Raw genomic sequence first — 14,157 nt, forward strand, 5'->3', positions numbered from 1 at the left:
GATAAATATTCTCATGTAGTGTGATCAGTAGTGTTACTGTTAGAGGTACGGAACCAAAAGCAACAGAGAGATGTTAACCAAGTTAGTGCAGGTACAGAGAAAATCTGAAAGCACTTCACACTACAGAACAAGTGGTATTGCTTTGCTCAAACACACAGCAATGCTTCCCACTGGCTCAACAGTTGTGCTTTGTTTTCTATCTCCCTTTTCAGTACTTTAAGGTTTATCTGAGCTTTTTCCACCCTCTGTTTAGGGTGAAGATAGAATAGTCATGCCTAGATTAGAACAGCTAAGAAGAATACAAAAGAGGAAGGGGCATAAAAGAGGATCTCTGTTTCACAGAAATGTAGGGGAGTCATACTAAACTGACACGCAGGGGAGAAGAGAAACTCTTCCAGTTTCAAATATTATGTACAGTGATGCCATGGGAGGAATAGAGCACTCAGAAGATGGATATGTCATCTAACAGGTCCTTTTCATCTCCTTGTGTTAAAGAGGCAGAATCAGAGAATAAGGGGAAGTGAAACTAAGGTGAGGCTGAGGAAGGGAAGATAAGCAAGAAAAAAAGGGGAGGGGGAACAGGAGGTAGTGACAAAATAATAAGGAAGTTGAAATGGAAAGAGAGGGAGGAAGGAACAGACAGGCACAAAGAGCACGAAAAAGGTAGAGCACACTTTTAAATCCCATGTGTACTACAGGACTAGAAGTCTGGATAAATGTTACCCAGCTTTGTGTCTTGGTTGCTCTGAGAATCACTGTTGAAAAACATCAGAACTAAAGCCCACATATGAGTGTTAACAATAACTACAAGGAAGAAAAGAAAACACAAGACAGAATTGTATCTAACAAAGCTGAAAAAAGTAAATTAATCTGTAAAAGGGTAACTCTATTCATTATCAAGTAATTAAATATGGGTGGCAGTTATTATGGGAAACACAATCTTGTATGTGAAAGACTTACATTGTACTTTGGCTTCGTTAAAATCTTTACTAGATAAACTTCTTAACCTTTATCTGCATCAGTTTTACAAGTTTTTTTAGGAAAAAAGATATACTACTCATAGAGGCATGGAAAGACTAAGTGACTGCTTCTTAAAAGGTATGGAAATCCTCCAGTGGCCACAGCTAAAAGAGTGTAAAGTATTAATTAAGTTATTGACAAACAGACCAATGAGGAATGAGAAGCAAAAATAAATACAAAACCTTCACATACAAATTTCCTTTTTTATTATTCGTATGTGTAACTGTCAGTTAACATTTTCTGGGTTGCAATGGTCAACTTTTTTCTTTTTTTTCATAATTCAGTTGCCTATTTCTCTTGATTTTCCTTAAAAAAAGAATATAGCATACAACACTTTAATGGTGTTCTTGTTGTGAAAGACAAAAACAGGGAAATCATCTGACAGCACTTGGAGAAAAAAAGACCTGACAGAAACTTTGTGTGACTCATGATTATGGATGGTGGACTACATTGAACTTAAAGTATGATATCATCACTACAGCAACTGACACGACATGTCTACCTTGCAAAAGTTGATATCAGAGCTTCTGTTTATTTGTTTTCTTTCTAATGTTCTTTATCTTTAAGCAATGAAGGCTGTTTGACAAGCTGTTTAATGAAATAGTCCTTGCACTTGGGTTCTACAGCAAAAGTTCAAAGATCTTAAAAGGCAAATAATTTCAGACAGAAAATCTAAGACTTTATAAAGTCGCTAAAAGAGGTCAGACAGAAACAGAACCCATCCTTTTCTGAAATCCTCCACAGATAAGCCAATGGTGGGCAATATTTAATTTTAAGAACAGTAAAGCAATTTCAATCTGTGCATATGGTTAATATTTCACCTGCTTAGAAGGTGAAGTGCTAAGAGATTACTTTGAGAAAGAACAGAAAAGAAATTAAGAACAATATTATTAAAGATGCTCAAGTTTCTTTTTTTGGCCTCTACCCAAATATCTTCATTTAATCTGCATGTAGGAATGGTATGCATGAACAAACTAGTGGTGGTAAACTAGGACAGAAACCAAATTACCCATACTACCAAGAGCAACTATGTTTTACAAATATTTGAGGAACTGTTTGTCAAATATAACCAACAATATCAGTTATATATATACTGATATTTATATCAATATATGTGAGCATGTAGTTTGCATATACATATGCATATAACTAGTTTTTCTTTTAAAATCTCTGAATTATTTAAACATTGCTATGTATTTCATAATTTCAAGTAGTTTGTTTTTGTTAATGGGATTTTGCTTTTTTTAAAATAATGTCTAAAATTGCTTGTCCTTCCCCAGTCTCTGCCCTGGACCATATATGCCTTCTGAGAGCATACCTTCTTAGTTGTATTTTTGCTTAACAGTTGCTTTAGGACTATAGAACAAGCACAGCAATGGAAGACTAAACCAGTTTTCCCAAAGCAGAAAATTATATCCAATAATTTTGAATTTCATCATTTTCAGCATTGACTTTGCAATGGAATAGATGTTCATTTAGGGTCAGTGATTTCCCATGCAAAGTCCAGATTACGAACTTTTGTGATTTAGTCTCCTTTTGGACCTATAAAATACCCTTAGTCTTCCAGCTAGCTTTAGTTTTGACTTTGATCTGTGTAATTTATTTTTTAAATTTCTCATAGTTGTGAGTGGCACCAGAGAGTCTGGCACCTAAGACGTTCCCTGTGAACTACTGACTAATCTACTTTTTTCAAGGGAATGATGATAAGAATGGGACTCCTAGGTCTAAACCATTTTTCCTAATTCTCCCAATGTTCTGTTCTGTGCCTCTGCTTCCTTCTTCGTATTGTAAAGACAATATATATTTTCCTCTTTTATGCTAAGAGAGTACAATAATTTGATCTCAAAACAGATGAAAAAGTGTTGAGCTGTTACTCAAAACTGAACCATTATTTGCAAGGAGTCAGTCTATGGTCTCTTAAGTTGTAATCACATGTCCTGTCTTCTGTAGCTGGACCAGTGTAAAAGCTGAATGCCCCAGCTCTTCCCTGCTAGTAGCATAATTGCTCTCTAGCCCTATCCTCTCAGAATAATGAGAGTTAACTTGCACATGTTTAGAAGGAGGATTTTTCTAACCTGGTTTGTTTAGAGAGAGCCTGGCTAGGGAGCAATTACACATGTACCTACACTAGCAAATGGATGGGGTAAAGTATTCTCCAGTGGTGGATCATTGAACAGCTGGTAAAGTTACCTCTTCTCTCAGCTGGAATTAAACCAGGGTTGGAGACTCATAGTTGAGCTGTTCTTTACAGTAAAAGTAACATCATTCAAATCAATAGAGCCACTAGTCACATACATCTCTTTGAGTAGCACATGCAGTATCTGACCCAAAACACTCTACTCTACTCTTTGTGACAAAAATAATTTCTTGTAATGTAAAGACATGTGAAGTTAGGCGTTCCCAAAAGAGAAAACTTTCAGGCTCACTAACCACATATAGGTCAATAGCAAATACAGTAACTTATTTCCCTGAGATAGAAAAACAAGCCTAAAATCTGAAGCACTCTGAATTCCCATGGAGCAAACACAATCCAAAATGTTCCCCTATGCCATAAAGTTATTTTGAGGTCAGTTCTAAACATGAGAGAACAACTCCTCTTCTAAAACATTAATCCTGTGACAGTCTGATGAGACTGTTGACCAAATTGTCACTAACATTTCATTTATAGGTATCTATTCACCAGAAACTAGATTTATCTCATGGAGGCCAGAGAATGTTGCCAGGTCTTAATGCCTCTCAACCATTACTGGCAATGTTGTGACTGTGTCCAAATGTGAAAGGCACTGTTATCAAATTACCTCTGTGGCTTCAGGGTTCCTTGACTTCCTGTGCTCTATTAATGTATCCACTGAATGAAGGCATAAATACTGCATTTTTCTCTGCCCACTGCTTTTTAATTCACTATTTGGAAACATCATTAGTCAAAATGAAGGTATTACAGATAATCCCACCGACCATGCAGTACTAACAAACAACTGTTTTCCCCTTGTTTCTCCAGTGGAGCAAGCCATGAGCTTTTTCTCTAAAGTTACAAGGAAAAAGTTGTGAGGTTTGCAGGGGGGGTTGTTCATTTAGTTGGTTGTTGGGGGTTTTTTTGTTGGTTGGTTGGTTGTGGTTGTGGTTGTTTTTTTTTTTTTGTAGGAAGAGGGGTTTCTATAGATCTTGAACAGAACAGAAAACATCTGACAATAGTAATTGATTTTGAGTGGATACATCTACCCTATCCCTCAAAAAAGCGTCCATTTAGGAAAAATGTTAAAGTATTTTAAAACTTCCATAATGGTGAAGGCGCATTCAGCACAGGTGGATGTCTTGGACCATCCCAAAACATCAAATTCCTGTTTTGTGCCAGCTATACAAATCTCTTGCACTGTGGTTAATTAATGAACACTGGAACTTGAACCTGGATTAAGTATTCTGGAATCTGTTACAACCATTACCTCTCCCTATTCTGTTATTTCTCTTGGTCCTTGCTAATAAGCTTCCTGTTTTTCCTCCCCTGAGGAAAAAATGGGAGAACAGAGTTATACATGATTCTTGTAAAGCTACAAGTGTAAAGTATTATTTTTACTAGATTATGCGTCTCTAACTATACTACCATAGCAAACCTTTTCCTATGGATATATATTTCTGTATTTGATATACAATGAGTATATATGAATGTATGGTAAATCTACTAGCGTTGACTGGAATTAGGTGATAAGTTAGGTGGGTTTGGACACACAAGTTACAAAGAACTGTAATTCATGACTGAGAGTCAGATGTTCCCCAGTTCACTGCATGACAGCCTATCAACAGTCCCATAGTTTGTGATATTCTGGATGATTTGTTTTGGTACTTGATACTTTTAATACTCCTGTAGGATGCTCACAACACTTCATTCAAAGTTTTTTGCATGTAAAAGCTTAGTTTGAAAGCCTCAAACAATTCTTTGAAAAGTTCCAGTCTATAATGACGAGCTTCATGGTACAATACCTTTTGCTCAAAGACATTACCTGTTGCACTTTTACTGTGCTAGTGTCACTACATTCTTCCCTTCAAATTTCCCTGCATGCCCTTTTTCTCCTTTAAAACAGATACTTTCAATAGAGCTGTTTTAAAAAAACACATTTTTATTAACATAGATTTAATTAATTTTCCCAAGGTTTCTCTGAATATATGTTTTGCTAAGCATTTTCCTTTTCTGCCATATACTGAGTTTTCTAGCTATAATGGAAACAAAATGCACTTTTTGCCTAGAGATCCTGTGGAGATATTTAAAAACCATCTGGATATGGTCCTGGACAAATAGTTCTAGGTGGCTCTGCTTGGACAGAGGGTTTGGACAAGATGACCTCCCTTCTAACCTTGACTAGTGTGTATTCTTTGAAATTAGACAGATAAATTAGCAGGGATGCTCAACTATACCTATCATAGGTCTTCATTCACTCATTAAGAAAATCCACAGTCAAGCACTAATGAAGTCAATATGCGGCAAGTCTGTAACAGCTGCCCTTAACTTTCACTGATAATTGTTCTCATTTAAATGGCATAATATTTAATATACTGTTGTTGAATATAGTGATGGCAAAATTCATGCCTTGGGGGCTACAATATGACTGAGTTTTAACCAAATAAACTGAACTGTGACCTAATGGGGTATTACAGGCCTTTACACTTTTCAGATGCATAGGTCACAATCTCAGTCTGTATAAACATCTATGTAATTATATTACAAGCCATTCTTGTATATACTGAGATCATTCCAAAAGATAATTAAAACAAAATCAATATGAGCATGATTCAACAGCCTTTAAAACAAGAAAACTACTGATTTCAGTCAGTCTTCTTGTCTTTAAGTGATACAGAATTACATTCCATGCTTGTAATATATTACTCCTAATTATTAATCACGTTTAGTAACCAGCAGATTTCTAATATTAGATCTTAAAAATTATGCATTTTTTATATGTATTCCTTTACAAATCAAATTTCTTCAGCCCTCTAGATCAGTATCATTCAGAATCCAGGAATCTAAAATATGATGCAATATGCACATAATGCCAGTACATATCTCTGTGGATATCTCTCACGTATCCATCTTAATTATCTATCATATATAAAATCTATAAATGCATAACCATACATTTACATCTTACAAACATGATAGATATCTACTGTATAAATATGATGGATATATCCTTATATGTACATTTTAGACTGATAATGGAAAAAATGGATTCTGTTCCACTTGAATAGGTGTAACACTTAGCCTTTACCAAACAGATGCCTGAGAGAATCCTGAAACAATTAAAGAGATCCATTCCATATATGTCCTAACAAGAATAAAAAGATTTCATTATTAACATACAAACCTTTTTAGTTCTCTTTCTCTAGGACTGTTTTACAATTCAGTACATTTTTCTGTGAAAATCCATATATTAGAGCATTTAGGAAAATATTTATGAGCACAGAAGATGAAGTTTTCCATAGAATCACATAAAGCTAATTTACTTCTTTCACACAAAGTACAGAAATCTGAAGAGGAATTAAGAAATAAAGTCAGAATTTCTCAGAGCAGGTATAAATGCCATATTTTCAATAAAGGTCTAAGCATGCGACCATTGCCTAAGAAAGTAAAGCAATAAATCAGCAACTAAAATTTTCAAAGTTTTTTGGTCATGTCCACTTTAATAACTGGATGAATTCTAGATGATGCAGAGCTCCCACAAAGTCAGTAGCAATTAAGAGAATTCAAAAGTATATAGTCTTAGGTTATTAATCAGAAATAGTCTTGCAAAATGTAAAAAGTCACTTTGGAACTCAATAGATTATAAATTTTTCAGATAAGCAACTATATATATATACATATGACCATACTCCTTAAAGCAAGCCCGCCCATTTTGCTATTTTTCTTTTGTTTGTTTGCCTGTTTCAACTAACCTGCATTCAACACTTTATTTATAGCTACATTTCAAAAATGGCCTTATAAAAAGGATTTTCCTGTTTATACATCACACTGTAGGGATACTTTCCAATATAACCATGATCACAACCCCCATTTCATCTCTACCTTTTAGATATCTTTCTAAAGAAGGAAAGAAAAGATGACCGAGCTGCTGACTTGCATCTTAGTTTCCCAAGTCAAACAGTAGCCCTTGAAAACTTGCCAGCTGCCTTTGATGGCGAGATCATGCTTGCAGGTAGCTAACCTCAGTATTTGCAGTATTTAAGGCATTTCCTACAATAAACATAAGCAAGTACAAATAAATACTATGGTATGAAGGCACCTGTATTTTTTTAGCTTAGGAGAAATTGAATATTTTATTTTGCAAACACCATCATTAGGCTTCAACATGCCAGACTAAATTCACTTCATATCCTTCTACCTCTTTGGGTGTGCCATCACTACATCCATACATCAGCAAGCAAAATATCAGTTAACTCAGTTTGAAAACATGCTTTTCTTTATTTCCTACCTGAAGAATGTAGCCTCGAACATAGTCTCGAAGTGTCCAGCCTAAGCCATGTAAAATATGCAACACCTCCTCTTGCTTCAGTACACTGAAGAGTCTGTCAAGCAGTATCTTCAGTCTCACAGGCACAGCCTGAGTACCGTAGAGCATCAGGCTGCTGATGTCAAACACAACATTGGACTGCACAATCTCCACTTGGGTTGGGTGGTAGAGGTGCTGAGTACTAAGTTTGTCCAAGGCTGAAAGAAAAGAGGTCAAGTATAAGGAAAGAGCAAAGAAAAGTCAAGAACACAACTCCAAAGAGTCATGTAATCACATCACATTTGGCAGATACACTTCTTTTCCAGAGAAATATCACCTGGATGATTCATAGAAACGTAGAATCACAGAATACTCTGTTTTGCAAGGGACCTTTAAAGGCCATCTAGTTCAGCCCCCTGCCATGGGCAGGGACATCTTCGACTAGATCAGGTTGCTCAAAGCCTCATCCAAACTGATCTTGAATATTTTCATGGATGGGGTATCTACAGCCTCATTGGGCAACCTGCTCCAGTGCCTCAACATTTTCATAAAAACTTCTCCCTTTATGTCTGTTATCTAGATCTACTCTCTTCTTTTTAGCTTAAACCCTTGTCCAATCATTACATGTCCTTGTCAAAAGTCCCTTCCCAGCCTTTTTGTAGGCCCCCTTTCAGTACTGAAAGCTCACAATAAGGTTGCCAAAGAGCCCTACCCAAGATTCTTTTCAACTCCTTCCCACGCTGAAGGATCCCAACTCTCCCAACCTTTCCTCACAGGATAGGTGCTCCATCCTCTGATCACCTTGGTGGTCTCCTCTGGACTTGCTCCAACAGGTGCATGTCTTTGCTGAGGACCCCAGAGCTGGACATACTGCTCCAGGTGGGGTTTCACCAGAGGAGGCAGAACAGCAGGATCATCAACCACACCCTGCTGGCAATGTTGCTTTTGGTGAAGCCCAGGATATGGTCAACTTTCTGGGCTGCAGGTGCACATTGCTGAGTCATGTGCAGCTTTTCATCCACTGAAGTTCCCCAGGTCCTTCTCTGAAGTGCTACTCTCAATGAGTTCATCTCCCAGTGTGTACTCATTCTTGGGATTGCCCTGATCCAGGTGCAGCACCTTTCACTTGGCCTTGTTGAATGAACCTCATGAGGTTGATATGAGTCCACTTCCTCAGGCTTGTCCATGTCCCTCTGTATGGCATCCTGTCCTTCTGGAATGTCAACTGCACCACTCAGCTTGGTGTCATCTGCATATCTGATGGCCTCACTATGTCATTGATGAAGATATTAAACAGTACTGGTCCCAGTACGGATTCCTGACGGACACCAGTCATCACTAAAGGATCCTTTTCTACAGATGCAGTCCAAAACAGCCCTAGTTTCCAAAGGTCACAAGTGATTTTAATTGCTATGCCAGAAGGGTTCTCAGGTGAGACACAGACAGTGCAATACTCATAGTTCAAGAGAAATTTATGATTAACTAATGACCAAGACTGAAGCAATGCCGAATTGAATGGGACTGTTAAAGGTTAGATACTTAATCTCTAGAGGAAAAAAATAAAACAGATACTCCCCAAACTTCAGTCTTTTAAACATGCTAAAATGAAGGCCCTGATTTACCAAAAATTTGATCATAAATTCACTGCTACGTGAGCTGGCTAGCTCTTTTCACTTGGCTTTATGAATTCCATGTTAATCACTGTGATATGAATAATTTAAAGATAAGGAAATTTTGCAGGATGAAGGTAAATCTTATCCTCTTGTGAAGTTAAAAAAGATGGAATTGCATATGACATCACGCATTTTACTGAGTATCAATGTTTAAATTTAATTTTATTTCTATTTTATGAACTATGTTGCAGCACCTAAGCTTCTCACTGCTTTTTTAAACAAAATTTCTGAGCATTTAAAATAATCTTATAGGGACTTCTCCTGTACTTGTTTCTTTCTCTCTTACGGTCACTAGAGATTTCATGTACTCTTGATAAATTGCTTTCTTACATCCAGAGCGCAAAGGCCCTTATCATTTACTTGCTGGGTTCATTCAACACATTCACTCCAAGGACTACATTGTCAAAGAGTTCCGGTTCCCTCATACTTCATTTCTTGCAACCAATTTGTCTGATCTTTCCTATTCTAGTGGCTAAGTCAACTTTGAATAAATAGCTTTAAATATTAATTTAACATTCAAACAAGATAAGAAATTGGCAAGCCTAGGGACTTCAGTCCTACGTCTCTCCACAGGACATTTATACTGCAGAATGTGAAGAGTGGGATTTTTGCTTCCAAAAGCTCTTCCAAAGTACTTCAGCTATGTAGGCTTCATGGTGTGAGACTAATTTTTTTTACAAGGTCCAAGGAATGAGATTGGTTGAAGCTTAAACAGGTTAAATATTGTTCTTCCTTTCCCCCTCCCCCCCCCTTTTATGTATGATCTTTTTCTAAGATGGTTATTTTGCTACTACCATAATAGATGTGTCATCAAAGTTCTCAGCTAGAAAAGCCAAGAACTTTGATATTGTTATTGTGCAGGTTGTGCTGTACGTGTGGTGGTAGGTATATATGTGTACCTGAGGGACTGAGCAGCCATTCAGAAGGGGAAAATAAAGTTGGGTTTTTTTCTAATACTAGCATTATTCACAATAGGAATTGTGTTAATAGATTAATTATATAATAATTAAATAATAAAATTAAGCATTATTAAATAATTAAATAATATTACTGTTAATAGATACCCTGTAAGAACACCTTCTACTAGACTATTGAAATTATCTGTATCGCCCTGAAGCTTTTCAACTTCAGTCTTACAGAATGAGAATAGGGTCCAAAGATGTTAACTGGCTTGTCCAAGTTTATGCAAATTCAGACCAGAATGAAGACATAGACAGAAGTTTTCTGAATACTTAGTGCTTTTTAATGATTGAATCATACTGTATTTCTAATATAAACTGGTATTTGTTTTTGTTTCTCTCTTCTTAATGTTAAATACTATGCCTTCAGTGAAGAAAAACAAGTTCTTCCATCAAAAGAAGATGTGTCATGCTGAAGATGTTAAGATCATTATTCTACTGTTGTCTAAGTGAGAATGACTATAAGACATCTTTAGCTAAGAATTATTGGGTGGATTACAGATCTAATAGCTTTTAATTTCTGTAACAATGAGATTACAAAACTCTGTGCACATATACCCCCTTCATGTAATGTGACCACTCTGAGGAGAATAGCTTTGGAAAGGCTGAGGTGGAACGGAAGAGAAGAAAAATAAATAAAGTCTTTTTAAATAACTAAGCACACTCTTTGACCAGCTGACAGAAATTTTTGCAATCTAACCTGTGCTATTCCATTCAGCTGCAATATTTCTTTTTTAGCAGCATTATCTATAGACATCTGCTTCTTAACACACCCACACAAATACTAATTAGTATGATATTGGAATAATGTTCCAAATAACAATCATATTATCTTCAATTTTGATTTGTGGCCTTAGTATGCATATTAAATAATAAACAAGCAGTGAATTATATCTTTTTCAAGTACAAGTCAGGATATGCAGTAAAATGTGGAATTTATAACACAACAAAACATACCTTATTGCATGGGTGCATAAGAATATTTGCAAGCTAAAGGCAAGCCTCATGCTACATGAAAATAAAAGGGTTGTAAATGAAGAGAAAGGAAACACAGTTGTGTTCATATGGGAAATAACAGCACTGTAAGAATCTGAAATTCTTTCTGAACATTTACAATTGATACCCCTTCAAATTGTCAGAAGAATGAAAATCCTCACTCTCATTTGTAATTTATAAAAAATTCCTGTTTCTTTAAAAGAGATTGCTAAGGATGTAGCTGGCAGAGAAAAGTTTTGTAGTATTTCTCATTTCTCCTCTGGTACCCTTAGTGAACTAATGCCTGTGTTCTAGGTGGATTCAAGATGCCATTTATTTTGATAGACAGACACTTTTTTAGGTAAGAGATAAGGAAGGACCTATCTCGTTGTTGGTTTTCTGTAAAGAAAAGAGTATTAGCTTTAGCCTTCTTGATAAATTTCTGATTCTTGTAAAATCTCAGAGTAAATAGTTGTATTCTGCTGTCCTGAATTGTCCACATAATTTCATGTGGATAATGCATTCCTGATCACTTTCTGTTCTAAACTATTGGTTTAATTTATATATGCTAATGAACAATGCCCTGTTTTACTAGTGAATACATTCAACAGTATCTGCAGTAGTTTATGATTTCATAAGTGCTTGGGAGGCTTCAAGATTAAATATGCTATACAAACGAATATACTCTATCATACCTGAAAAATGATGTAAACAGATGTGTCTTTATTAACAAGATATCAGTGACTGAATATCACAAAGCACACATTAAATGTCCCTAACTGGTGCAGCATGACGTATTACTCATACTTTGTACAGTTTCAGTGGGATCAAAAGTTCACCCATACATGCTTGTGACATTTTAATTGTAACCTGCATAATCTTTTCCAAAACTGATGGGATCAGTTATGTGCTTAAACTAAGAAAGGTTCCTTTCCTTAACAGGGCAATTTAACTCTTAGCACTGCCCTGATAGTCAGTCTGATATTCGTTAATTCAGTATACATGAAAAGGTGTTCTCTGATACAGCAAGAAGAGATCTAACAAATCTTAAAATCACGTATTTGCTGAGCAATCAACATTTTCATGGAATGGCCTAAAAATACCCTTGTGTTTTACTCTAACACTCAGTCAAGTAATGTTTCTGTGGTGAATTCCCAGGTTCAAGTACTTGTTTCAGAAATTGAAACTGATTAAAAAAGGGAGGCCAAAAAGGATTGTATAGAGAACAATAAGAAGATTGCCTTACACAATGAAAAATTATTTACTGGAAAATTAGTTCAGGAATTAGGAACCTTTCAACACTGTTTTTCCAACTTTGAAGTATCAAGTATGCACCATAATAAGTGAGAATATTTCAGCTGGAAGGGACCTAAAATGACTATCTAATCCAACTGCCTGAGCACTCCAGGGTGATTATCAGTTAAACCATATTGAGGGGTTGTCCAAATGCCTCTGGAACAGGGAATGTCTTGGGGCATTGACCACTTCTTTAGGAAGTCTGTGGTTTGACCACCCCTCCCAATACAGAAGTGTTTCCTAATGTAAAACTGGAACCTCCTCATGTTGGCTTATTCAATCTTCACCTTCTTGAATAGTAAATAAAATCCCCCAGATTTTAGAGAGATTCTGCTCAGTATAATCTGAAATGTGAAAAGAGCTTTGAAATTGTTTCAATGTCAATCTTTACATTACAGCCTGCAGTATTCTTATTATGCAAGATTTCAGCAAAAAAAACTTTGGACATCTTTGCAATAAATCAATGAACAAACTTTTATGTTCTATTTGTAATTTGTGGTTTGTGGTTTTTTTTCTTTTTAATGTAGTAAAGTAAGGAGGAGAAATGTACTTTATTTATATTTTACTGGAGTTTTGAGACTGTGTAATTCAAATGAAATTAAATACAAAGGATACATTAAAATAATGAACAACTTCTTCTTCAATTTATCAAAATACAGAAAACAAAGAAGAGATTTTTCATTTCATCTATACTGTGCCCAGTTCACAGGCTCAGCTCTGCAAATTTACTCATTGCCCTTAGACCCCTTCCTTCCCAATGTGCAGTGAAAAAGGTCAACCAAATTAAAAGCCATGTGTCTGAGCAGATTCCATTTTGGCTAAGTAAAAGAAGTACAAATATGCAGTGATGAATTTTGTACTTTAGAGGTCTCATATTATTTTTTGAATAGCTACAATAAAAGCATGACATTTTGCCTTTGCTGAATAGAAAAGAATTTTAAATATCCTAGTTTTAATGCAACTGGAGTTGTAAATACACTTACCTCTTGCTAATTTCCTGATCCTAGATAAATATTTTATTATCCTGAGAGGGATGAAAAGGTCTAGTGAAACCCTTTCTTTCAGCTGATTTGCCTGGCTGTGTATCTCGGAACATCACAGAGAAGAGTCTATAGGTTGCAATAGGGAATTATGGATCTCATTCCATTTCAGTTCTTGGGCTCCCCAATATAAGCATTCTGGACTTTCTGGCATACTCTCTAGCCAGTTTCCCAACTTGCCAAAGGGGAATGCACAGATACAAATGATGACACAAAACTTTATAAACATCATCTTCTTTTTAGATTACTAGATTTGTTCAAGAACAGGAAGATGAAAAAAAAAATGTAGTCTTTGTCTAGACAATAACAAAGAGCTTTCCAGACATTTTTAAAATCTAAATAACTGGGCCACTTTTTGCAGCAAAAGAAACTAAAATTAAAAGACAGATTAAATATATAATACCAACATAAAATGATTCCATAGTACTGTTGCAAAAATAGTGTGTTGACTGTGGTGAAACAGATACAGTATTATAAATGGCAATGTTGAGCACTGTAGTTTACTCTTGATTTTAGAGGTGAATGTGAACAGCATTATATTTTCAGAGTTCAAGATTTTCTTCTTTTTCATCAACCACAGGAAAAAAAGTAGCAAATCCTTAGTAATGATTAAAGTGCTGGAGGCACCAGTTACTACAATCCTAAGAGGTGGTCTAAGCTAGTCTGCCTCAGTATGCAGGTTTAATACTTCATAGGTAAAACAATTTTTTTTGTTATG

General features: G+C 35.8%; 1 protein-coding gene across 2 annotated transcripts in view; it reads right to left on the minus strand.

Annotated features, from left to right (window-relative positions):
* Positions 1–14,157, minus strand: part of BNC2 (basonuclin zinc finger protein 2) — a 323,583-nt gene that overhangs the window by 88,743 nt on the left and 220,683 nt on the right. For both annotated transcript variants that reach the window (XM_069002032.1, XM_069002031.1), the window contains exon 4: positions 7,479–7,714. In XM_069002032.1, the coding sequence (XP_068858133.1) occupies positions 7,479–7,714 (236 nt within the window). The remainder of the gene's footprint in view (positions 1–7,478; positions 7,715–14,157) is intronic.

Source organism: Aphelocoma coerulescens (genome assembly GCF_041296385.1).
Source record: "Aphelocoma coerulescens isolate FSJ_1873_10779 chromosome Z unlocalized genomic scaffold, UR_Acoe_1.0 ChrZ, whole genome shotgun sequence".
Classification (NCBI taxonomy): domain Eukaryota; kingdom Metazoa; phylum Chordata; class Aves; order Passeriformes; family Corvidae; genus Aphelocoma; species Aphelocoma coerulescens.